General features: G+C 31.0%; 2 protein-coding genes across 6 annotated transcripts in view; both read left to right on the top strand.

Moving 5' to 3' along the window:
* Positions 1-3,340, top strand: part of MED23 (mediator complex subunit 23) — a 106,632-nt gene extending 103,292 nt beyond the window's left edge. The window contains 1 exon segment of the mRNA XM_076511876.1: positions 3,075-3,340. Coding sequence (XP_076367991.1) covers positions 3,075-3,213 — 139 coding nt within the window. The 3' untranslated portion in view covers positions 3,214-3,340.
* Positions 3,341-8,838: 5,498 nt separating this feature from the next.
* LOC143255733 (peptidyl-prolyl cis-trans isomerase FKBP1A-like) lies at positions 8,839-26,718 on the top strand. 5 transcript variants are annotated; one of them, XM_076511871.1, is made up of 5 exons: positions 8,839-8,931; positions 10,697-10,744; positions 11,457-11,569; positions 17,248-17,386; positions 20,231-21,602. In XM_076511871.1, the coding sequence occupies exons 1-5, from the start codon at positions 8,916-8,918 to the stop codon at positions 20,257-20,259; spliced, it is 345 nt and encodes a 114-aa protein (XP_076367986.1). In that variant the 5' UTR covers positions 8,839-8,915; the 3' UTR covers positions 20,260-21,602. The 5 variants fall into 5 exon arrangements, with proteins under 5 accessions (XP_076367986.1, XP_076367985.1, XP_076367989.1 ...); XM_076511870.1 differs by lacking the exon at positions 8,839-8,931 and adding an exon at positions 9,003-9,254; XM_076511874.1 differs by lacking the exon at positions 8,839-8,931 and adding an exon at positions 9,036-9,254 and having other exon boundaries at positions 17,248-17,321; positions 20,237-21,602.
* The last annotated feature ends 8 nt before the right edge of the window (positions 26,719-26,726 follow it).

Genomic DNA, 26,726 nt, shown 5'->3' with positions numbered 1-26,726 from the left:
TCTTAAAGGCTTGCAACAACCTTTCATAAAACTCAACGGTTAAGGCACTTGACAAGTATATGGTAGAATGAGATTGCTGTAGTTTCAGTTTCTTCCCTCATATTTCTCATTAAAACACCCATTTGTTTGGAAGTTTATCAATTCCAAAACATTATTTATTGTATATGATGATGTGTCCAGCCTCAGTGCTCTGACTTTATTGTCATACGTTATTGTTGTTTTTCATAACTTCTTTTTTTGTTTCCATGCAATCAAAAGGTTGTTTCATTTCACATTTTGTATCCTTTAACTGCTATCAATCATTTAGTATTCTCACTGTTTGAATGTTTTCTCCAAGTTTCTAGTTCATTGGCACTGCAATGCCAGTTGCTTAAAAATTCAGTTTTAACTTGTATATAGGTGATAGCGTGTCACCCAAGATGTCATGAATCCTACGTGTAGTGACTTGCCACTGCATTAATATATGCAGACTGTTTTTGCAAGTGTACTTGTCAGTTAACCCTCTGTGTTGATGATCACACCAAGATCTAGTCTGGAGTGTGGTTGGTCATAGTTCAATAATGATATGGGTAGTCATCAATAGAAACAATATGTTCAACATAGACTTCATTTAAGCATTTTGGAAAGAGGTAGATATATGATTGATTCACATCTATTCTTGTAAGAGTATGCACATTTTATATGTTTAGGGAGGAGTTAGTATATGATTATAATAATAGTTGTTGGTTTACATATGTGTGCAGGAAGTAAATATTTAATCATTGTAAGTAGCTCATAGTTCAGAGTTAAGTATAGTTAATAATTCACACCAGTAGGAAGGTAGTGAGTTAAAAGTATATGCTACACTTTGTATTTTAAGAGAATATCATAAAAGTTCAAACTTATAGGAAGAAGAATTTTTATTGTCATAATTATTTTAAATTTGGACATATCTCATGAATCTTGGGATGATTTTTGTGTTATACCTCTAATCGTTTTAAGAGTCATTTAAAGTGTTTGGTATATACACTGTTCATCATCTCCCAGTATATTTTTAGTATTAGTAATCAGGTGATACTATTCAGTATTTTACACTTAAATTTAGTAGTGATATATTTTGTTGGTTAATACATTTTATCAATGTTGTTAATTGCATATAGCTTTTGAGAATTTTTTTAAATATTTCAGGTTCTGTAGATTCTTTCTATTGAAGGGAAAATACTCACAAACTTCATTTAATTATGTCAAAGCCTGAGGGTCTCATTTGAAACATTATTTTTAGTAGTGTCTTAATTTTCAGTTTGAAAATTTGTAAAATATCTCTTGGCCATTTCACATTAAGAAAATGAACCTAACATATGCTGATTAAGTAAAGCAAGAATAGACTGTGTTCTAAAGGGCACTTCAAGTTGAGATCCTGTAGTTTTAAAAGTACTAATGACGATGAATACTGCTGTTGAAGACTCATAATGTAGGTAAATTAATATGTAGAATTTTAAAATTATAAATTATTCAAAGTTTAACCCTATCAGCCCTGACCCAAGGGAGCCAAATTGTCCCTTGGCCTGAGCTCCACAGCAAAAATGCATAAAAATGCATGAGTTGCAGAAACAGAGGTTACATGAAACTACTACACAAGCACACAAAATTTGAGGATATTATCTGTAATAGATTCACCTGTAATCTAGTACCAATACTGGACCTTGGTGTGCCAGTCTTCCCAACATGTCCAGAATGGTTTCTTTTATATTTGAGGTGTTTTTCACTGCACTCAACACATATATGATTTCCAGATGTGCCTGCATTATTACCATCAAACTGTAAATCAGTCTCTGGTGCAGAAAAAATATTACTCAAACCTGCATCTATAACATATGCATCACCCTTACCATCAATCAATCTGGCTTGAAGCATACCATCATCACTTTCAAATTCTTCTTCTAAACTTTCTTCATCTTCAGCTGATTTCAAGTCATCCTCAGAATACATTTGATTGAATTCCTGTTCATCTTTATCTGATTCATCTAATTTTTGCAGTACTTTGGCAGTTGTAAACATCCTAGGCCTTTGTCTTGTCTCACTCAAAGTGCTTGGTTTCATGAAGCTATGCTTCATGGAAAAAAATTAGCAAATATATTTACAAAAACAACAAAATTGGCTGCCACTTGCAAAATAATATTAATACTGCACTCACAACCTACCTTAATTCTGATTGCCTGATTTATTTTTAGTTTGACCTCATTTAAATGTGGGCATTTCTCATTCTTGTTATACCAGGAATACGGCCTGAGCAGGTTAATATTACATGTATTATGATCAAAGTATACCTGATCCTCCAGGGTATATAAGATTACCCAAATCCTGAGAGAGAGGTATCATTTGTAGTTTATAAATTCCTTTATTTTCATTTTTTTCTGTATAATACATATTATTGCATTTTCCTTATGTTTATTGTATTAAAGCAGTCGACTTGTATTGTGTAATAACTTTAATACCATGTGTCAGTTATTGTCACAACTATAACCTAGATACATATTTTAAAGCAGTTTTCTGCAGTTTAACGTATTTCTTCACATAGTGCATTGCTGTACGATCAAGACTCTAGTAAGAGAGCCAAAAGCTTTTGATAAAAGTTTTTTAACATTGAGGAAAGGTAATTTATACTTATAATTACTATTAAATATTTTATTAAGAGAAACCATGGAATTTAAAATTGTGGAACACTGTTTTGTATTTAGTTAATTGCTTTGCAAAAACTTTGTGTTTATTCAGATATAAATTTACAAGAAATGCAAAAAAATTCTCCATGGTTTTGAGAAGCTTGCTTACTTATTTTTCTTATGAGCTTTGATGTATTTAGTTATCTATAAGAAAGAAAATGACTGGATTAAGAAAAAAATATCAATAAAAGAAAGTCTTATGATGCAATATGTTGACTATACATAATTTCTTAATACTTTTTGTAATCTGATATTGAAGCCATTAAATTTGCATTGTTTGTCATGTGTATAATTATCCTATATTTAAATATTTGTTTTTTTTAGAAAGGTTTCCCTGGCCTTTCAAGTATTTCTTTCCATAACCAGAAAAATTAGGTATCATATAAAGTATATGTTTACAGGAGACTCCATCAAGAATGATATTGAAGGGATTATACGGACGCTGCGCCCTTCTTTACAGAAGCAACTGAGATTCATTACTCATCTCAACATTGAAGAGCCAGCCCTAACATAAAGCAAACCACTTTGACTTTGTAGTCCTTGGAAATCAGTGGTTTTGTTATTATGTACAAATATATCTGTGTTCATTCCATTTTGAAAGGAACATTTTATATAAAAACAAAATAAAAATATTTCTGTTATCAAGATTAACTGTTTTGTGTGCTACTTTTGTGCTAAATCAAGCTACCTTATCTTTGCAGAAGTGAAAGATTTGTGGATCTGATTTGCAGAACGAATGTGCAGAGATTTATAAGTGGAATAAAAGAGACAAGAAATTGTGTTTGAAGTCAACTAAATAAAACCAAACACTATTTATTGCACTAGCAAAGGCTGGAAGGTACTGTTAAGCTTCAGTGCATTGGGACTATTTCAAAGAAAAATGATAATAGTAAAAGCAAATAAATGAAATTGGTTCAACTGCAGCTCACATGAGCAGCAGGTACAAAGATGATACACAGGATAGACTGCCACAAAGATGATACACAGGATAGACTGCCACAAAGATGATACACAGGATAGACTTTCACAAAGATGATACACAGGATAGACTTTCACAAAGATGATACACACACAGGATAGACTGCCACAATGAGTTTTGACTTCTAAAAGGTGAACTATTCTCCTCAAGACTCAATTTTCATTCATCTAGAGTGCAAAGACTACCTTTCATAAACTGGCTATTCAGAAGAAGGTTTGAGGATGTAGAAAGATCTGTTACTTGTGACAACTGCAAGGCATTCCCCAAACAGTAGAAATGTTTCTTGATTGGTGAAGCCACAAAAACCGTAATATCTCAAGTTGAGTGTTTTGCATATCTACCAGATTTAGAATGTATAACTTCAGAATTGAGAGAGATTTAAATAAGAATTTTGTAACTAGTAAATATATACTATGGGAGAGCAAGATACATAATATTTTCTTAAGGAAAATATTTCTAGACAAGCTTCAACGACCAGCTATGTTGAAGATAGGACCAATTCATAAACATTGTTTAAATTGAGAAAAGTTAAGTCAAGAAAACAATCGTGGGAACTCAACTTCTACAAGAATAAGTTATTGTATAATTTGATCTATTTTTAAAGAAGTAAATATATTTGTTACAACCCCTTCATATTTAAATTATAAAATCAATTATCACTCAATCAGAATAATTAAAATTAAGACACAAATTAAATTTGTTAATAGTCAAAGATGATATAAATCGGCATATAATGGAATTTACAGACCGATATCATCGTGTTAAGTGAGCTAATCTGTAAATATTGCAAGGTTACATATACGGTTTTAATTTGATACTTAAGTTATAAGTGTGTAGACTTGGTAATCTATCTTTAACACTATTAAAAATAGGAGTAACGTACTACGTACGTCTAATAAGTATAATTGTATGGGATTTGAAATGACTTTTTGTATAAATGCATCTTGTCAATAAGAACTATATACAAATAACACCACGTTTTAACACTAAATCTTGACACTGTACAAAAGCACCTAGATTGCCGTATTTAATGCCGTTCCGTCAGTCAACGGACACCTCATATTGCAGACCCCTAAAATTTTGATTTGTTTTGAATTTTGCGCAAAACTACACAAGGGCTATCTGCGCTAGCCGTCCCTAATTTAGCAATGTTAAGACTAGAGGGAAGTCATCACTACCCACCGCCCACTCTTGGGCTACTCTTTTACAAACGAATAGTAAGACTAACCATAATAGTATAACGCCCTCACAGCTGAGAGGGCGAGCATGTTTGTTGTGACAGTGATTCGATCCCGCGAACCTCATTACGAATCGAGCGTCCTAACCACTTGGCCATACCGGTCAACTCCCAAAGGTATGCGATTTTATATATATTTATGTAAATAGATAAATTCCTGTATCTGTAGCTGATTATACGGACCCTCTAAGAAAATTTTACCAAGTAGTTTGAAGTGTTAAAAATGCTTCTTGAATTCTAGCAACTCTTTGTATAGATTAGAAATATAGTACAAGATAAGTATGAATAAAATACAGGTCAGTAATGAATCTCAGATGAAACAAACATGCACAAAATGAAAGGTCAACACAAGATACAAGGTGAATATTTTTCTCAACTGTACAGGCCCGGCATGGCCAAGCGCGTAAGGCGCGCGACTCGTAATCCGAGGGTCGCGGGTTCGCGCCCGCGTCGCGCTAAACATGCTCGCCCTCCCAGCCGTGGGGGCGTTATAATGTGACGGTCAATCCCACTATTCGTTGGTAAAAGAGTAGCCCAAGAGTTGGCGGTGGGTGGTGATGACTAGCTGCCTTCCCTCTAGTCTTACACTGCTAAATTAGGGACGGCTAGCACAGATAGCCCTCGAGTAGCTTTGTGCGAAATTCCAAAACAAACAAACTTCTCGACTGTACACTTATCTGTTAAGACAGACTTATTTGTTATTCTAATAGAACGATGCTATTTCCAATGCTTTGTAACGAAATACATGATACAATTATATTTTTATGCACAACTACTTTCTATCTTCTTTTAACATAAATGTAAAACTTGAAAGGTACTGTAAACGTTTTTCCGGTATGTGTATAAAAACACCAATTGTAACATCTGGTGATGGAATAAAACTAAACCAAAGCTATCAGTCATTAAAACATCGATTGATAATTACCTTTCTGAAAACAAAATTGTTTGTTTAACATTACATGGCTTGTAAAAATGGAGGAAAACGTGATGACGTTAAGAGTTTTCTAACAAACTTGCATAAATCAGTGATTTTGTCTGAAATTAAGATCAATACATTTTTGCAATCCGAGGGTCGTGGGTTCGAACTTCCGACCCATGAAACATGCTCACCCTTTCAGGCGTGGGTGGTGACGTTTATAAAGTACGATCAATTCTACTGTTCGTTGGTCAAAAAAGTAGCCTAAGAGGTGGCGGCGAGTGGTGATTACTAGTTTTCTTCCCACTAGTTTTTCGCTGCTACATTAGGGACGGATAACGCATATTATCCTCGTGTAGCTTTCTGTGAATCTCTAAACAAACAAACAATCAAGCAATGTTTCATGTCGAGAATGAGATACAAAAGTCAGTGGCCTCTTTTCTCAAGGATGGTGAATAGAAGATTTTAAAGTCGGGATGTTTCACTTAAAATCATGCCCTATGTAACACCATCTTTTGTTATTGATATTACTTGCGAGTTTGATGGGAAAGTAAATATTCAAATTATAAGTACGTGCATCATCAGAAAATTCGTCAGTTTTAGTAAAGTTTCTCAATGTATGAGATTGTTATTTCATAGTTAATTGATATTGATGTTTTGGCGCAAAACTACACAATAGGCTGTATGCGTTATGTCCATCGTGAGGAATCAAACCCAAGATTTTAGCATTGTAAACTCATAAACTTTCCGCTGCCCCACTGAGGGACTAAAGAATGGATAATTGTTGCTTTACATAAGAAGAACGTTTTTAAAGAAATTTGTTTCTCAAAGGAAGAGATTATTTAGTATACATCGTGTAATTAATATCCATGGAAATTTTATTTATTTGTTTGAAGTTAAGCACAAAGCTACACAATGGGCTATCTGTGTTCTGCTCAACACGGGTATCGAAACACGAATTCTAGCGTTGCAAGTCCACAGACATTTTGCTGTGCCACTGAGGGGCGTATCCATTGGAATACTGGTCTTTTGATTATTACCCTTTCATGTAGAATTTCCAAAAGCGGTATTTTTAATGTAGTTTGGTAAAATTACGTTAACTTAAACGTTTTACGACGTTACAATATTTACTAGTATATTTATGGTATAAATATTTATTATATCATTTGTAAAATGTGTAATTTATACACGCTAATGTAAGTTAAAAACATATAAATCAATTTCATTTTTGAATGTTTAAAAATCTAGAACGTAACTTATAATAAATAGTAATTTTTTATTCCAATATTATATGATGTTTGTGTTGATACAGAATACAATTATAGTGATTAGTATTCTTTGGAAGTAGCTTGGAATATTTAAAGCAGATTTTTCGTTTGGCTGATAATTTTAAAGGAAAATTGTTCTGAAGTTAAAACTAAATGATTAAATTTTCAGAATCAAATTATATCAATAAGGAGTTTTTTCTAACATTTAGAATATAATTTGATTTATCTGTTTTGATAAATCATATTAACTTGGGTCAGATGTGGCTTAGTGGTTAGCGTGACGACATTATGTATATGATGGTTCCTGGCTCGCATCCATTACTGGAGATTTAGGAGGATGAAGAAACTGGTTCTTGTAACTTCACACTACATTATCTTCACCATATATTTTACTGATTTGAACTAGAGCAGTATATTGTTAATAGAGTAAACTTGTTCACAAAACTTTCTACAAATTTTCTATGGCCCGGGCGTGCCAAGTGGGTTAAGTCGTTCGACTCGTAATCCGAGGGTCGCGGGTTCGAATCCCCGTCGCACCAAACATGTTCGCTCTTTCAGCCGTGGTGAGATTATAATGTAACGGTCAATCCCACTATTCGTTGGTAAAAGAGTAGCCAAGAGTTGACGGTAGTGATGACTAGTTGCCTTCCTCTAGTCTTTCACTGCTAAATTAGGGACGGCTAGCGCAGATAGCCCTCGTGTAGCTTTGCGCAAAATTAAAACAAACATTTTTATGTTGTATCGTTTTGGTTATTAACGTTACCAGTATATCTGCTTAGCTACAAAAGCTCAGAGAGGGGTTACCATGGCATTAGAGGTACCATTTTGAGTGCTGTGTGCTATCATGTAATGTGTGTAAAGTAGTTTAACCACGGGTGAGCAGGGGATCCATGACTCAGACCTCTTGCTCCGTCCACATGAGATCATCAAGAAACTAAATGAGTTGAAAGATCAAGCCTACATTCGCCCCTCCTAATCCTATTCCTCGCACTCCTACCTGCTCTCGACGCACCCTTCTCCCTATAAGAATTTGCTTATGCTACTGTGTTGGGTATTTAAGGAACATAGCTGGTTCCCGTAATTCGGGCTTACTTCGGGGTAAGCACCACAGTGATCTGACTTCGAAGAAACTGCATGGGAGAAAGTTTAGAGTAATAGGCAGTGAAATATTTTACTACCATGATGGCTGAGAGACAAATCAAATATAGCATAACTGAGATAAATGGCCCGACAGAAAGATAAAGGAATAATTTCTCGAGGAGAAATTCAGTTTGTTACATTAAAGTCAGCTGGAACAAATTGGATGTCAACGTGTTTCTAGCTGCCAATATAAATTTCCATTAAAGCATGTACTATTCCCATTTTCTTCTCCCAAACAATCAATGAGACAATGATGTTATCTCACTGAAGTCAGCTAAAACCTATTGAGTCCAACTGGAACCAGTAAAGTCGAGTTAGAAATAATAATTGGACTCAAAGAAAGAGAGAGTTTGAATGTCAACGGTCACATTCAAACTCTCTTAAACTGAAGATGACTTAGGAAGGTCGAAACGTCGTTTTCTCCTTGTCAATAAAAGTGTTAATAGTCATACCAGCCGTTCTGAAATACGAAACGTTGAGTGTTTCATTTAAAAAAAAAAAAACATTTTGATGAATAAAGTCGATTATTTATATTATTAATATGTTTGCTATAAATATTTTAGTGTGTTTTGATAACGTTGATAAAAACGTCCAACCACGACGCATTAAATGTTTTAATAAACCTTTTCGTCATCGTACGCCATAACTGTACTTAAGATTTGTTCAAATGGTATGAATGGAAAAAGCAAAAGGTATTATACGAGCAATATAAGGTATTATGTTTTTTGGGATAATTTTTAAAAGTCAAAATATAAATTTTACATATAAAGATTAAGCACTAACTCGCATCATCTACTAAGTCCTGGAGTAAAACATCCGATTTCTGACATCATACAGATTACTTCTACGCATGCGTACTAAAAGGGAATTCACTATATATTAGTTGGTGTGAAAAGAAAAAAAAAAAGAGTTTGTTTTTGGGTTCATTTGAGGAGGTTGAAGATTTCTCTTATAAAGTTTGGGTATCTACGATATAAGATGGGAGTAGAAATCGAAACACTCACGCCAGGCGATGGTATGATCTTAAATTTTTCTGATACAATGATATGTTATGTTAATTATTTCAAAATATTTTATATCTAAACAGTAAATTAATGTGATATTTTCCAAAGTACAGTTTAACTAGGACGTCAGTAACTTAGTAGAAATATTTTATAATATTGAAATTTAAATTAGGCCTAACAGTAATATTTATAATGTTTGTGTGTTGTTATAATATACATTAAAAGTCTCATCTAACTTTGAATCCATGTCTTACCTTGTTTTATTTCTGTTTCTTAAGTTCTGAAAACAGCGTGTCTTTTTTTAGACGTATCGAATATACGACACTAAATGGGCCTTTATGCATTCGTATTTTTGAAATCTTTATAAAGTTTTATTTTTCCATTTTTGTAACAGAGGAAGTCTGTAGAACTTGTGTAGAAACGGCGATAGTTTCTTTAAATATATTTCTAATAAACTATTAAATGTTTATATCATTTAAAGTTTTACACACTTTAATCTTAGATAACTATGCAGTTGCCTTCAAACTTTAAAATTGTTAGATAAGAATGGGGCGTTGGAAAGAAAGTGTAGATATTTAGTCTCTAGCCATATATAGCCAGATCCTGTGGATTTAATTTAAAACGTTTTAAACTTAATCAGTGATGTCGATCAAACCCACTTGGAGAAAAAAATATATATGTAAAAACGGCTCTTTTGGGCTGAGAAAATATTTTACATAGAAGAGCGAACAACCTGACGATGACCGAAGAAGGTCGAAACGTTGTTCGCTCTTCTATGTAAAATATTCTCTCAACCCAAACGAGCCGTTTTTGCATATATATTTCTCTACAAGTGGGTTTTCTCGACATCATCTGGATTGAGACTGTTTTTTTACGTAGAGGAACGAACAACGACCTTCTTCGGTCATCGTCAGGATTTGCATCTGTCAAATACCACTCTTGTGGTTAATCAGTTTGATAAACATGATGTATATGGTATATCTTTACGAAGTTTAATTTTTTTTAAATCAGATTTCCTATATTGTTTGGGTGGTATATGCATTATTATGAAAATAATAATTGTTAATCACTTTTCTGAGCAAAAAGGTTAGTTCTTTAATGAAAGTTAATACTCCTTGATTTAAAGGAAATCTTAAGTTCTTATTAAAAGCCGTAAGAATGTTAAATAAAAGTTTAATTGGAGAGTTTGTTTCCTTGTACATTTATTATCAAAGTTTAACAAGCTGGGAGATTGTGAAGCTTTATTTTCTTAGTGTTTTTTATGTTGTGACATCATCTAAACTTGTTATATTTCATGTCAACAATTTCTGTTTTTATAATCTAAAGTTAAAAGTATCTTGATGACAAAAAAAAGAAAATTAAATTACTAACATGGAATGTTCTATACTATTAAGATTGATTTATTGTACAGCTAAATTAGAAATATAATGATTTTTAATTTCATCTTATTCAGGTCAGACTTATCCCAAAACAGGTCAGACAGTAGTAGTTCATTATACAGGTAAGACTAAAGAATAAGGTCAGTACAAATTTGTTTGGTTTTTTTCAGATGTGATTCAAAATAATAAGATTGTTTAATAATTTTAAAACAAAAATTTAGGCTGTAATAAATATTAAGTTTCATAAAAGCAATTTAAATTAATACTATTATTTTTATAAATCATGGATTTGTAATACTTCACATTTTAGTGTTACATATACACAAGTAACAAAAATAAGCACAACATTCACTGCTTATATGGTTTTGTGAAAGTCCAAATGTCATTCGTCTATATGTTAATTGCAAACTTGTTATTTTGAGAGGTAATGCATGTGTAAAATCAAACCATAGATATTACTAAATGTCATGCTAGTAATTAGAGTTATTAGTATTATTTGCTAATAGATTACATTTGATTAATTCATCAATATACACCCCCCTTCATTTGTGCAAACAATCATTAATTAATAAAAAACTTGCGTGCTAGCCTTTACAATAGTTAGTAGTATAGCTGTAAGAAGAAATGTTTTATTAACTTTATAATATTTATTAGGAGTAATATAATTCAGCACTTGAAACAAAGCATATTTGGCTACACAACAGTAGGTACTTATTTATATTATGTTTTTGTATTAATGTTTTTGGCTAATCCTATATTAAAATAGAAATTTTGAACAATGTATGTGTAATGTTAAAAATAATTGAGTGAAAATTGTCCACTTTTGTTTTATAGGGACTCTTTCCAATGGTTTTAAGTTTGACTCTTCTAGAGACAGAGGTCAACCATTTAAGTTTAAAATAGGCAAAGGGGAAGTTATCAAAGGCTGGGACCATGGAGTGTCACAGGTAAATGTCCTTGTTTAGAAATAAGTAACATAATTGTATATGCATCTGAGTTTAAGCTGTTGTACCATTAGTACCAAACAAAACAGTTGAATATTATTTGGAATAAAATGCTCCATCATAAGTTGAAAGTTTTTGTTTTGAAGGTTTAAATGAAACATCAAAATAATATGAATATCATACTGTGGAAGCAGGATTAGTCAATATACCATGACATTTGTTAGCTGTATTTTGTTTTGGATTAACATGTCAACTGTGTCATCAAATTAAAAAAGGATGTGTATAACCCAATTATTCTAGGCCAGTTCTGTAACAGTTTAATAACATTTTTTTATTTTGGTTTGATCAAGCAATTTTTAAATGCTTTATGTGTTTGGATGTGTGACTGAAATATCTTGTAGGATTATTGCCTTCTCCAGCTTGAAAACAACTGTGTGAGACACCATACAAATAAGTCATTATAATTAGAATGTTCATCACAAGACCATATTGATGTGTGACAGATATTGGAGAAATTTGGAAACTGGTCTTTATGGATTTTATTATTATAACTGGAATTGTTATTGATTCATACTGCTTTGGTTTATTTTCTTTTTATTGTTGTAATTACTGATGTAAGTCTGTGATGGTTAATCTTGTTTTTGGTAACTTAAGTTTATTTTCTTGTACTTAACTATTACATTTGACTATAAAACTGAAATAGAAACCCTTATAACGCAAGCACTTTCAAAAAGTGGATGGACCATTCTTCTTCAGGGACAGGTTCCCAGATTGCCCCTGAAGAAGAATGGTTCACTTTTTGAAAGTGCTCGGGTTATAAGGGTTTCTGTTTCAGTTTTATCAAGACTTCTTGGACCTGTGTGTTTTTAGCACATCATGAACATTTGTCTGTAAAATAGCATAATAATAATAATACAGTATTTTGATATTAGAATAGGTATGTGAATGGACATACACAATATTGTAACCCCAATTCTACTCTATCCACAAAAGCTGTATGTTTGGTGTTTAAAATGTTATGTTGTGTAAGCTGTAATAAAGTAAAACTTGCTTATGTTTCAATATAAACTAACAATTAATGTAGGAGTACTATTAGTAAATCACCTATGAAAATTCACGACAAAGCAAAATTTGGCACACCTTATTTTGAATGACCATTTATATATATATTTTTTCAGTTTAAATAACCAATTAAAATTCTCTCTCCTCTTGTAAAAACCACTTGAACCCAATATGGAAATCTTAAAACCTAGACTCTGATACTTATTTTCAATAACACTATACATGTACATGCCAGTGTTTACAAAAAATTCAGTATAAATTAATATACTGTAGAAGCTAAATTTGAATGTCTCTTTATATGTTAATACTAATTTTTCACATAACTTGGTGTGGTTAAATCTGAGGGCCCCCAAGCTCTATGACCTACCCATTGTTAGAGTCTCCTCATGACTGTTTAAACATTTTCTTTGTGAATATTGTGAGCCTCTAGAGCCTCCACACAGTTATGAAGGACTTCAATGAATCAAGTAAACATAGATGTCCAAGTAGGTGCAAAAGGCAGTTGCAATACAGATTCACATTTATATATTTTCTTAATATTCTGAAGCTTGGTTATTTGGACTACTTGTCATTTTGCAGAAAACAAGTTTGTATCTTGCAGACAACAAACAAAGGGGAACCCACCCTGATAAGCAATAAGGTAAACACTGGCAAATACACAAATGAAAAAAGCATTTGTGGTTGTTGTTCTTAATGTTTATTAGTGAAAAATAACATTAAATAATAATACTTTTTATAGGTTTAAATAAATTAGGATGTTATTTTCATCAGTGAATGAAATGTTTTTGAAAATTCATACAGTATAATCAGGAAAAAAGAAATCAAATGGTTATTATATTAAATGTGAATTTGAATATTCATAAGACACAAAGACTATGTATAGAAACATTATAGATAATATTAACTAGTTTTCACATATTACTCTTACTGCTAATAATTAATGGATATTACAGTTTGTATAATATTTATGTTCTAAAGCCTTGGTAAATTGGAAATCTTTTATATGTTTTTGAATATTAAAATACCCTTCAGCTAATTAAGTAGTGTGAACAAGTTTATTGTTATATTGATAAACATCTGTGTTTTATGGTTTTATTTTTTGCCTGGTGAGTGTCACAATGACTCCATTTTATTAAGACCCTCTCTAAACTACATACTATGTTGGGCCATCCTTTGCTATCATTAAAGCCTAGATTTAGCATGGTATGTATTTTACAAAATGCAAGAAGGTGTCCTTATTTGATTGCAACCTATTCATCAAGGAATATAGTCTGCAATTTATTCAAAGATAAATACAGCAGATTACAGTGGTAAATACAAAATAGTTTTTGCAAAAAACATTTATTCCAAAGATGATTAATCTGATTAAAATTTGGCAAACTCAAGGTTAATGAAGTTTACTGAAGTCAGTCTTGTGCTTTTCAAACCAGCTTTTGAAAATATGGATTCAGAGCATTATAATATTATCATGTTTGAAGTTCTTGGCTGTCAGAACATAAATGCTACATTGTGGGATAGACATGTTTGAAACATTGTTTAGGTACACACTAGATGTTATATGCTATTCTAAAGGAATAAAAAGACTTGCTGTCTGTTATGAGGATAGGAGGAAGGAAATTATGGATTGTTAGTTGTATGTAGAATTGTTATAAGAAATATTCAAAACAAAATAAATGCTGCAGTAAAAGTTATACAAACACAATACTGCTTTGTCCCTGTTGAATGCTTGTTGTATCCATGTAGAGAGAAATGCAAATTTGCAGTTTCACAGTTTGTGTTTTGCTGTTTTTATGGGTGCTTTTGCATTTTTTTATAATTGTATAGAAGGAAACAACTTTTCTTGTCTGAAAATAACCTTTCATAAATTATGAACTTACATAACTTCTGTCTAGGTGACAGACACTCCAGCTAGTTGAAATTGTTTTAAAATCTATCTAACTAATATCACTCGACTTGTTTGTGTACTTTTTATTGTTGCATTTACTTTGTTTTGGATACTTATGGTAATTCTACCAGTGACACCTACTTTTCATTGAAATTTCAAGTTTCCTATTGATTTGTTCAGTTATTATATGTTTATGGAATGGACACAACATTTATAAACTGTAAGTATAGCGATATTCATGATAACTATTATTTTTACAAGAATTAAAACCACAATCGCATATTTATAAAATTGAATTCTTACATTGACTTTCAGATAGGTATACAAAGCTGCCAAAGTAGAGATTAAATTTTGTAAATTTGTGACTGTAGGATTAATTATTGTTTTACTATGTTTTGTAGCAGGATTCTTACTTCATATTAAAATTCATAATTTTTAATACTCTTACTTGTTTACTTATACCTGTAGATGCATTACTTTTTAGAAACTGTTGTATCCCTATCCATTGGTATTTAGTGTCATCTTTTGGGTTAAAAAGATATTTAAGTATGTGTATATGTTTACCAAGTTATAGGTCCCAAATGGCACAGTGGTATGTGTGTGGACTTCATCACCAGGATCCGTGTTTTGATACCCGTGGTGGGCAGAGCACAGATAGCCAATTGTGATGCTTTATGCTTAATTTCAAAGAATAAAACAAACAAAACCAATGTATGTCACATCCATGTGTGCCTATGTATATATATATGAATTGTTATCAAATAACAGTTGTGCATGCTACAACCTTTTGTATTTAAAATATGATTAAAGTGCTTTATTATTAATGTATATCAAATAAACTTAACATCAAAAGTAGTTTATAACTAAACTCTTAATACTAAGTAAGTTTTAATTTTGAAAGGGAAATATTTAAATAACTTTCAGTTTTCATTTGCCTCTGTCACATGGCACTTGTTCTCACCATCTTGCACATTGTTTTTCATAACTCCTATAAGATATAAATTATATATTTATATTATAATCTAATTTTATAGCCTCAAACTACTTTGTTTATGAAGATATAAACTAGAAAGCCAAATCCACATGCTGTACTGACCTGTCACATCTTGTCTTTTATAAATTGTAACAAATAGAAAGACAAGGTTTAAATTTAATGATTGAAATATAAAGCTAGCTTGTTCTTACAACACCTTTTGAATTATAGGGACCACAATCTTTCTGTTGCAGAGTTCTTTTCAGTCAGCTAATTGAATTATTTTACAATACTTATACCTTAATTAGAAAGTCATTAAATAATAGCAGTTATTAGATATTCTATGCTTATGTATGTTATTTTGTATTATTAGGTTTATGATTGAATTAAATATAGTACATGTAGTTTAGCATTTGCATGTCATTACAAAATTATGTGAAACATATGAACCTGTCTTTGTTGGATTAAAGAAATTGTTCAGTGAAAGCACAATATAATGTTTATTGCATTGTACAAAACTGTCCCATAATTTTCTTCAATTAAAAATTAGTGGTTGACAGTCACACTGAAAGGCATCTTTCCTTTCAGCTGGTCCTGTGATGGACGTTTTGGAGAATTATCTTTGAAAGCTAGTAAAACAAAGGATTTTATAATATTATTACAAATATTCGTAAATTATATGTGATGCTATTTTGATAATTGGAGAGGACATTGCTTTTACTGTATTGTTTAACAGATTAATCATGGTATAATTATATCTTTTTATTGGACTTGAGCAATCGCATACCACATCATTAACTGATTACATTCATCAACTCTGATATGACATAATGGAATAATCAAAAGTAATAAAAAGAGGATATACTAATTTTATATATTTCTGTGAAATCAGTCAGTCAATATAATCATAATTTCAATTAATTCATTATTGTATGCGACTAATTGATGCTCATAGTAATGAGTTAAAAGAGTTAACTGCACACCTCTAACTATCATAAATAATTTGCATATACAAATAAGTGAAGTTCTATAAATGTGTGTGGGTTTAATAAAAGTTAAAATGTAAAGTTAACTATAGTCAAGAGTATCAGCATTTAGCAAGCTTTAAATTTTGTAGTGATATATTCATTCTTGTTTGTATTTTTAGCTTTATTTGTTTCATGCTTTTGTATCAATGTCAACCATCATATGTTTAATTAGTATTATGATTAGCCAAACATTAGTAATATAATTTATTAGTTCTAAATTGATATTCAAAAACATATCTGGGCTTAGTTTAGGAATTAATATACTGAACTAGCATGTATAAGATTTTGAACTGATTTTTATATCTTTTATAATTGTATTCTGAGAAAGGAATGACAGTTTCAAATGAATCTAAGTGAACAAATACATAAATTCTGGCTGCAATTTTAACTTCAAAAGGTAATGAAATATAAAAAACTGTTTCAAGAGAATTATGAGAGAATCATGCTTTATATTTTTCTCAGTCTCTGAACTTTAATTTATTCAGAAAATGAAACTCTTTCAGCTGTTGCTTTAAAAAATTAAAAGTAAATTTTCCCCTTAAAATGTATTCATGTTTGACTGATTGAGAAGCAAATACTGAGTTCAGTTTTCTCTTTATGCATCATAAATTACTGTGAAAGTAGGGCAAGACAAAATTTGAACCATTATACTTATATGAATTTTTTCAAGTTACTGTTACAATGTTTTTGAGATATTAAGCAAAATTTAATTTGTTATAAAACTTTTCTTTAGATGAGTGTTGGTCAACGTGCCAAGTTGACATGTTCTTCTGACTTTGGTTATGGTGATGTTGGATATCCAGGAATATATCCTTTAATGGTGCTATCAAGATTTTATTGTTTCTCATTGTATTATTTTTCACATTGTTCAGGTATATCAGTATATCTGTTTGAGGAGATATCCTTTTAATAGGTGCAAGATTCATAAAAAGATACATTACCGATTTCAGAAACTTTATATGAGTAAATGTATATTTTAGTTTATACATATATTTATTCAATTGATTTAAGACTTGTTGCTGTTTTGAAGAAGTATTATTGGGATGTGGAGAAGTGGAAGATTTGTGAAGTTATTGCAGTAGGACATCTACTGTGAGGTCTGGATTTGTTAATTCAGTTTCAACATTTACTGATATCTCTCCTATTTTTGAGATCCTTTGATGCAGATGGTCCTGGATATAAGAGTTGGACCACTGACTGGTACTCACTTCTTTGAAACCATGTTGAACATGTACAAAAACTGTCTGCTGCTTCAGTCTCACTTTTCCCAATTAAAAAAAACTGATGGCAAATGTGTTGTAGTTGTGTAATTTCTGATATCTTAGTTTTTGCTGTGTTAAATAAATGTATATACTTCAATGTGACTTCTTTCATCTTTCCATGTCACTTTTTCTTTAAAATATCCTTCTCTGAATCATCATGAAATGTATGATGGTGTGGATTTTACAGTAAATCAATGGCATTTTTATTATTCAAATCCTCTGTTATAGGAGTATCCTTATCACAATCTATCTAGTGTTCTAAATGTTCCTTTTCCACTTCTTCTAATTTCTCTGTCTGGTACCTTAATTACTTCAATGGTTCTTTCCTTGTGCCTTTTGTTTTTTTCTTCTTTCTGCCACTGCTAACGTCTTATAGGTCAACAAAGTCTTTGTCCTCTTCTTCTGAAACCCCCAACATGATTGTAAGCAAGCTTTCTGGAGTGTTGATTGCTTCACATGCCTTTGCCATAGTCAAATGGATAGTGAAAAATCTTCCTCTTAAATCCTTCAAATGTATCTGCATGGTGGTACAGATTATCAACTAACCTTTCCTGTAATGATATTTCATGCTTTGTGTGATGTGCCTTGGTCTAGTGGGTGAATGAGTCATATTAAGGGGCAAGGAGCACTTCAAAAATAGCTTAGTTATGAATGGTCAAAATGCATAATATTGGTGATAAGCCACTGAGGTTGGAAAAGATTAAGTGTTTCATAGCTGGATAACCAAAAGTTTATTGTATCAACAATTTTTAGCTTAATGCTTAGTTTTATAAACATAATGTAGTTCTTTCAGTAATGTCTTTATAATAAGTATTCTTAACACTAAATCTTAATTCATCTTTAATCCATTGGTAAATTAAAGTATGAGCTGTAACTTTTTTTCTTAATAATCAAAATTTTCTTGTCCTTTTGAGTGGTGTAATTTTATTTGATAAATCTGAAGTATTCCATATATCATAAATACTATTTTGACCATCTATAGCCACACACAAACTAATTGGCCAATCATGAGCCAGCAAGACATTTTTGTTGGGGAAAAAAAGAAAAAATTACTTGGTCCAGTTTTCTCAGTTTGAAGTGAAATTGTTTGGACATTTTATTGAGTAGAAAGAAGGCATTTCCCATACTATTTTAGTGTTGGGACTGCAAAAAGTGATTTGAAGTAGCAAGGTGACTGAAATCCATCAGCTCATCATAATCTTAATAGTCAAACACAAGAAACATGGAAGTCTCCAAATGACACACAGGTATGCAGGAACTGGTTAGAACTACCTTGGTGTAGATATTGTGCAGCAAGCCAAGTACAGTATTATGCCTTTAGCTGCTTTCACATTGTTCCTTTCTGCTCATCCCACTGCTGACTATCATGATACTTTGGCTTTCCTTACTGAATTGCATGTGAAATTGTTTATATTTCATTTAAAAGCTAAACATAAAAGGTTGGCAATTGCTTTATTAGTGATGTTGAGAATGGGGCTTTATTGATGTATGCTAAATTTATTCCCAGTGGGTCGACTTTAGTACCTGCTAGTATGTAGATTTGAGATACTGTGTTTCACTTAAACATTTATTAATTAACAAAGGAAAATTTCTCTCAAAAGATACATCCAGAACCACCCTATTTAGAAGTTTCTAGATTGAACTTTTAATATTCAACAAATTGAAGTATAAAGACACCCCCTCATGAGGAAAGTGTTAATAATATTTTGTTCACCTTTCTGATTACTTAAGGGAAATTTTCAGGGTTTTACAATATAAAGTGTATAATGTTTAGAGTTTATAGGCATGTAATTTTATTATTTCTTTTGATTTAAATGTTTTATAGAATACTGTACTGTTACTTATAAAACAAATCAAACAAAATACCTATTATTTTGTTTCTTGTCAGGTTATGTATAGAATGTTTAATCCTAAAGTTGGTGACTAGTGTTTCATGTGGTGTTTTTTCTTACAATAATAATGTTATTTTGAAGCATGTTAAAAATTCAAAAGTACCTTATAAAAACTATTTAATAGCTTGTAATCAGTTGTGTAATATATTTATTGAATGTGATTGTTTAGTCATTTTGTTTTTGTATGCCAATACTTTCATGTACAAGAATGTACAGACAATTATTTGTAATCAATCGTGTGCAGTACCAGAACTTATTTGAGCTGCTTTTTTCAGATGGTCATGTATTCATTGAAACTCAAATTTTCATTTTTCAATACTTTCTGCTATTGTTGGAAAATGTGATGTTTTTTCTGAATTATCATTCAGCACCAAAATATAATTTTTTTGAGTAATATAATTCCGTATGTTTGAATATTCGTGCACTTAGAAATTATTAGATTATCTGTATTTACAGAAGTGTTTCTTATGAGATGACTTTGTATTTAAGGAATAGTAAAGTTTTGCTTTTGTTTTTGAACTGTAGATTTTATATCTCTAAAAAAATATACTTCCTTAATCAGGATTACTATCCCACCTAATGCAACCCTAATTTTCGATGTGGAGCTACTGCGACTGGAGTAACAGGAAACTGTTCTGTGTTCAATGCTGCTATCGAGCCTTAGGAGACCTGCAGTGCTGTTTTTTATTCTTAACAAGTTTATAAAATGAAAACACTTTTACCCACAATTATCAAAAACTGTGTTTCAACATAAAATAATACTTGGTGTTCAGGAACTTCTATAGACAATAGTAGTATCGGTGCATTTGGTACAAATGTTTTAATGGTGGTAACCCATGTAGTGTTTCGAGCTGTTTGACAGAAAAAAAAGGTGTTTAATGTAAAAAGCTAATAAATTTCCACATTAGAGGGCATCTGAACATCCACATATAAAGAGTATATGAGATGTAGATATGCAGCAATAAATCATGACTTCCAAATATAAAATTGCAAAGTAATGGGAAAATCATGGTATGTTGAAATTAAAAAAAACAATTTTATAACAATTTTATTTCAAGGGGATTTGTTTTTAATTACTGATAAATAAAGTTCCTTTATTTGCTAAAAAAACTTATTTTAAAGAAGTATTACAATTTGAACAGGTTCCTTATTTTCTAAGTATTTTGTTATTATGATATAATTCAATTGTGTGGTATGTATTTATTAAACTTCCTACTGAGAACCCATGTTCCTTATTAAAAATGAAGGATGGATACATCTGTAGGTTTACAGCTTAATTCATAAACCTGTGTGTATATATCTGGCAGTATATTTCATAAAAATATCTGCAACATAATTGAATAGTAATTATTAAATATATTTAGAATGTGTTAAAAATAGTCATTTTTAAAAGTTTTTTCATATCACTTTGTAATGAATATTTCTACTGAACATGGGTGATTTCCTGTTGGCTCATAAAAGTACAAATTTTTAATAATGATAGATAAGATATTTGTTCCACCATAAATATACCTTTTAAAAAAAATCCAAACTTGTATTTTGTCTGCTGTTGAACTAAGGTGCTCACACCTATAAAACACCACCCTATTTCTCCATATGAATGTGGAAAAAATTACTTAATTTATGATATCTAAGACTTTAGCTGGGATAATGCTGACTTATAAATAGGAAATAGCTGCAGATAATATTTTTAGACAATAATCTTCATTGATGGGAGGGTTTAACTCCATCTGTGTATTTGTGATAAACCTTTAACTAGGAAGTCAGTCATACCAGTCTTTAATTATTTTAAATATCTTGGATATTTTTAAGGATATGTGCTATTATGTTTAATTTTTACTCTTAAGATTTTGATGTAACTAATGGCAAACCATAACATTATGAAAATCAAGAATTATAAGATTCATAGAACTAAATAAATGTTTATAACAATAGGAAAGTTATTTTATTTTGTGAAATGAGACTGAAATACACGTTCCTATAAAAAAACTGTATGCTGAATTCAATTTGCTTTTACAGGTTTTGGGTAAAGTTACACGTAAACCAACAACAAAAAACATTTTATGCATCTGTATTTATTTTATATTGTAATATGTAAGAATCAATAAACACAAACAGGAGTAGTAAATGCTCTCCTTGTGCCCCACATCTAATACGTAACACCATCTGGAAATAAGGCCCATAGTGTATGTGTTCACCATAAGGCATCCAATCATACCTCCCTCATTTAACCATCACGTCTCAAGCGGCTGTGTAATAAAATGGGTATTCATGCTATTTATTACAAAGACATACCAGTTAAATTCCTATGGATTTCTGTATGACTAGACTGTTGAAAATGGTGTTGGGAAACTGCATCTGTGTACATTTAAATAGATGGTGGAAATTATAGGAGGAAGAGGTGTGATGAGGAACAAGAAAAGCAGCAAACTCTTTACATATTTAACAAATAAATTATTATAACTTACAATAAACTTGGATGTTTCAATTACTAATAATTGAAAGAGTATTAAAACCTTTACTGTGCAAAAGTGTTAAGACAAGAAAATATTTTGTTAATCTTTCCAGACTATGGTAATGACTCACTGATCCTTGTTAACAACTGAATGGGCTAAATTAAGAATACTTATACTTTAGAATTCCCATATACTTGTACTAAAGGCATGTACTAAAAGGGTTTTGCTTGAATATGTATAACTCAAATTTAGGGGCAGAAATAACTGTCATAGTACCCCATATAGTATCTTAACTATATAGAAAGAAACTAGCATATGGTAGTAGTATATGCCAAAAGAAATTATATTAAATAGTGTTTAATACAATATATAAAGTTATGTTGTCATGCCACGGCCCAAAAACGTAGAAAATTGTCAGTGGTGCAGAGTTCACATAAAAGCTTGTGCCACTCTTCAGACTCTGACAAACTGGTGCCTATTTAAAATGCTTCCTTAACACTGTCAAATACATCCTGTATTGTGAGACCATGACAAGTAAATTTGAAAATAGGGAAGAGCAACTAAACTCTGATACTGATGTTAAGTATCTTTGTTTATTCACTGTCAGGACAAAAGGAAGACGACTGATATGAAGCATGAGATAAACGATCATGCACCAAATGACAGAAAAGTTTCCAGATCTACAGTATCAAGAAGATTCAATGAGAATGAAGTATTTGGTCATGTAGCAGTTGAAAAACTTTTTATTTTGATCTCTAAATATTGTCATCAAGAGACTGAAATTTGTTAAAAAATACAAAAACTGAATCATTTATAACTGGAAAAATGGGCCATAGATGGATGAGTCCAGGTTTCAAATATTTGGTTCAAGGTGTATGTTGTATATCTGGTGGAAGAAAGGCAAAAGTTACTTATCTCAATGCATACCACCTGCCATGAAGCATGGAGGAGGCAATATGATGGTTTGAGGGTGTTTTTCTGTTGAAGCAACAGTTGATATTTGGAAAATGGATGCAATAATGGTCCTGCACAACTACCATCAGATACTGCTATGCTATGATAAACCCAGTGGTTTACCATATTGCTAAAGGATTCTATTACCAAGAAGGTAATAACCCCATACACTCATCTAATCTATAAAGAAATTACTTAGCTAAGAAAGAAGCTGCTGAAGTCATTCAAATGAAGCAATAGATCCCACAGAGCACCAATCTCAACTCATTGACCAAATCTGGGATTTGACAAATCAAAAGTTACTTTCAGAGACTTTGATTAAATGTATAGCAGCAATGCCTGTAAAACAGTCTGCAGTTATTAAAGAAAAAGGGATACACAAAAAATATTAACTGTTTACTGAACTTAAGCATTTCCAGAGTTTATATTGCACTAAATATTAAGATTAATACAATTTTGATATTTATTCTGCAAATTGCCTGAAATCTCATTTTTAACTGTGTACTAACACATTTACACGGTACTGTATTTCCAAGCTATTGAGTGAAATATTTGATAGGGAGACATTTGTCAGTGGTCTGATAACTGCTTAACATGTCTTGAGTTGTAATGGAATTCACTTGTGCTGTAACACAGCATAAGTGAAAAGAAAATGCATAATAGAAAGAATACTTACCTACATTTTTATAGCTGATTTTGCAGTACCATAAGATGATAGTTGTGAGGAGAGGAAAACCACTCTACATTTTTATTTAAATTTCAGAGATACAGCTTTTGAGTAGATTATTTTTTGTTTAATTTTATTACAACAGTATGACCATTCATGTGGCTATCATTAGGTAACTATCATCTACTGAGTGAAATACTGCATGAGCATTTTGCTCCAATTTAGAAAATGTATAGGGTGACACTTGTGTTTTGATTTAAATTATGATTTAGTTTAGAAATATTGATGATTTTTATTTTTCTCATATTAATGTTGTTCTCATGGCATAGTAAAGTTGTTAGTATTAATTGGATGTTGATTCCTCATGCTATGTTTGTAAATGTGTGATGGAAGATTGTTATGTTCTTTGATCTTAATGTTTACACTGGGTCCTGTTTCCCCTAAAAACTGTATCCCTGGACTTTTATTTACAGTATATAATGGTTTTCTTCTCCTTACAAAAGGTGTCATTAACTACAGCAAACTCCAAGGGAGGGTTATCAACAGGCCTAAAATTAATTAAACTTCAGTTTCATGCTCATCTATAAGTAGAAACTTAGCATAAGAAATCAACTAAATCCAAGAAGTCCTATAGGTAGACCCTGTCATTGTACAGTATGTACAGTATTTTGAGGTATCCTTAGGACCATGTAATAAAATTACGTTTCTAAACATTTATACATACAAACAGCCCTGCAAAACCTATACACAACTAACTCCTACAGTATCAGTAGCCATCTCTAGGGGCTATATATTTAAAAGAAATCTCTTTGAACAAACTTAACCATAAAATATGAACCAACAACAAAAAGATCTATTCATCAAATACAAAAGACTATATAAAGTTGTAGAAAACCATCTGTAGCTTCAGATTTCTGAAAAATGGAAACAGGAAGAGGTATACCAAAGTGTATAAAAGTAAACAGTCAACTGCGAGATGAAATAATTCAATTCGTAATTGTAAAACAAAAGAAGATTACACAAAAACTGTTTGTCTATGATGCACATAAAATATCTGTTATAACGCCTGATGACAGTTGGAGAATTCATAGTTGACACATTGTAAAAATAATTAAAAATAATCTAAATAATTATAGAAATAACTTTTGTAACACAGTTTATATCACTTCAAGTTGTGACAGCTATAAGAATGAGCTTGATTTTCTGATCAAATCATTGCATGATAACAATTAATATAGGGATAAAGGTGTTCTAGGATTCCAAAACATTCTCAACAAACTTTACAACTATTACGTAAGGTGCAATTTTGATGTAGTTTTCAAGTGTATGCAATGACATGCAAAGATAAAGTAACAAACCAGCTGTAAAAATGACATAAAAAGTAAAAAGAGTAACAAAGAGAAGAAGCCTTTTATAGTTAGTGACACACACACAGCTCAAGCATGGGCATCCCATTATCACTTGGATTGTGGAAATTGTTTATGAATAAAATAGAAAGCTAGGCTATTAACATAGCTCTACACCCTCATTAGCTTGGACAGCACTGAGATAATTATGGTATTCTGTGTTATCTTAATTTACATAATAAATGTAAACAATTTATTCTTAAACTGAATATAACTAAATACATTTCACCAAGAGAAAGACATAGTAAACCAATCATTTTCACTGGTGTTGAAAGAATAAGTTGCAGATGAGGCATCCAAGATATCCACAAAATATGAGAATATCTTTATGAAATAAAATCACAATTACATATTAATCAAAGTGAAAAAAACTGAATATTTCACTAATATGTTTTGTTGATGTATATTGAACTTTGCATATATTACTGAAGACAGTAGTCATAACCTACAAATTTTATGCTAAAATGCATTCAGTTGCAGGTTAATAATTTTTTGTGATGTACATAAATATAATTCAGAACTTATCTGTGAAGTTAAAACAATTTTTTGTAAAGTACATAAATGTAATTCAGAATTTGTTTGTGAAGTTAGACATAATTCTATTCATCCTTTATTTATTGGAGTCTGAATTGCTCAAATCTCAATCTATTTATGTACTGTGTGGATGTATAGGAAATTTACCTTTCTAAACCTGTATAAAGTACAAACAATTTTTTTAAACAAATCTGTGGGATACTACATTAAAGCCACTATAAAAATGAGTTATCCAAACAATTCTCACTTTCTTAATTTTTTCCTATTTTTTTTTTTTTTTTTATTCTGTCCCTTGATTTTGCCCTTCACGCAGTAAGATAGGGTGGACAGTTTGAATATAGAATTTCACATATTTGTATCTACGTTTATTTGTTTACTTGTATTTATTTGTTATATATGTTCAATTTATTGTCTGCATATAATTTCCAGAACCTGGGATTCTGTTGGAAATTTTGGCTACCTGTTGAATATCGCTTTAACTGCACATCACAGAAATAAGTCTTATCCTTCAGTTCTTCAGGATATGAATGTTGCACAAAATTATGGTGAAAAACGACACACTTATCCTTTTGTTTAAAACAATACTCAATTTATGTTTATATAGTTAAATATATAACTCAGGCATTTTTTAAAGTAGTCAAATCCTTTTAAATTTTTTCCTAAAAACTATTTAAATAAAGGTATCTCCATACATATTTTTTTGGGGTTGGCTGTTGAAGTGTATCAGGTAATTATGGTTTCTTCACAGTCTCAAAAACTTTAGTGAATATATTTGTTTCTACTTTACATATTATTAGGTTTGTTTTTACCAAAACCTTATTCAGGTTTGACAGGTTCAGGAAAATCAGTTTTTAAATTTCATTAACTATCAAAAGATCTCCAGCAACTAGTCAAAGTAGGAAAGGTTAACCTATTAATGTTACAATAATAATATCTAATAAAAGAAAAGTTTTGTCAAAATAATCTAATTTCCTAACTTTTTAGTTCAATTTATTATACATACACGTTTACTACTATTAGTCATTACTTTAATAAAAAATT

This window comes from Tachypleus tridentatus, chromosome 7 (assembly GCF_004210375.1).
Source record: "Tachypleus tridentatus isolate NWPU-2018 chromosome 7, ASM421037v1, whole genome shotgun sequence".
Classification (NCBI taxonomy): domain Eukaryota; kingdom Metazoa; phylum Arthropoda; class Merostomata; order Xiphosura; family Limulidae; genus Tachypleus; species Tachypleus tridentatus.
Note: the sequence above shows the minus strand (reverse complement) of the source record. Positions and strands in the feature narration are given on the sequence as shown.

What these genes read in the sequence shown, in the direction of transcription:
- LOC143255733 (XM_076511870.1), top strand. Translation starts at nt 9,218, where the DNA reads ATGGGAGTAGAAATCGAAACACTCACGCCAGGCGATG. An exon ending in AACACTCACGCCAGGCGATG is followed by an intron (nt 9,255 to 10,696) that starts GTATGATCTTAA and finishes CATCTTATTCAG; the next exon opens with GTCAGACTTATCCCAAAACA. An exon ending in GGGACCATGGAGTGTCACAG is followed by an intron (nt 11,570 to 17,247) that starts GTAAATGTCCTT and finishes ACTTTTCTTTAG; the next exon opens with ATGAGTGTTGGTCAACGTGC.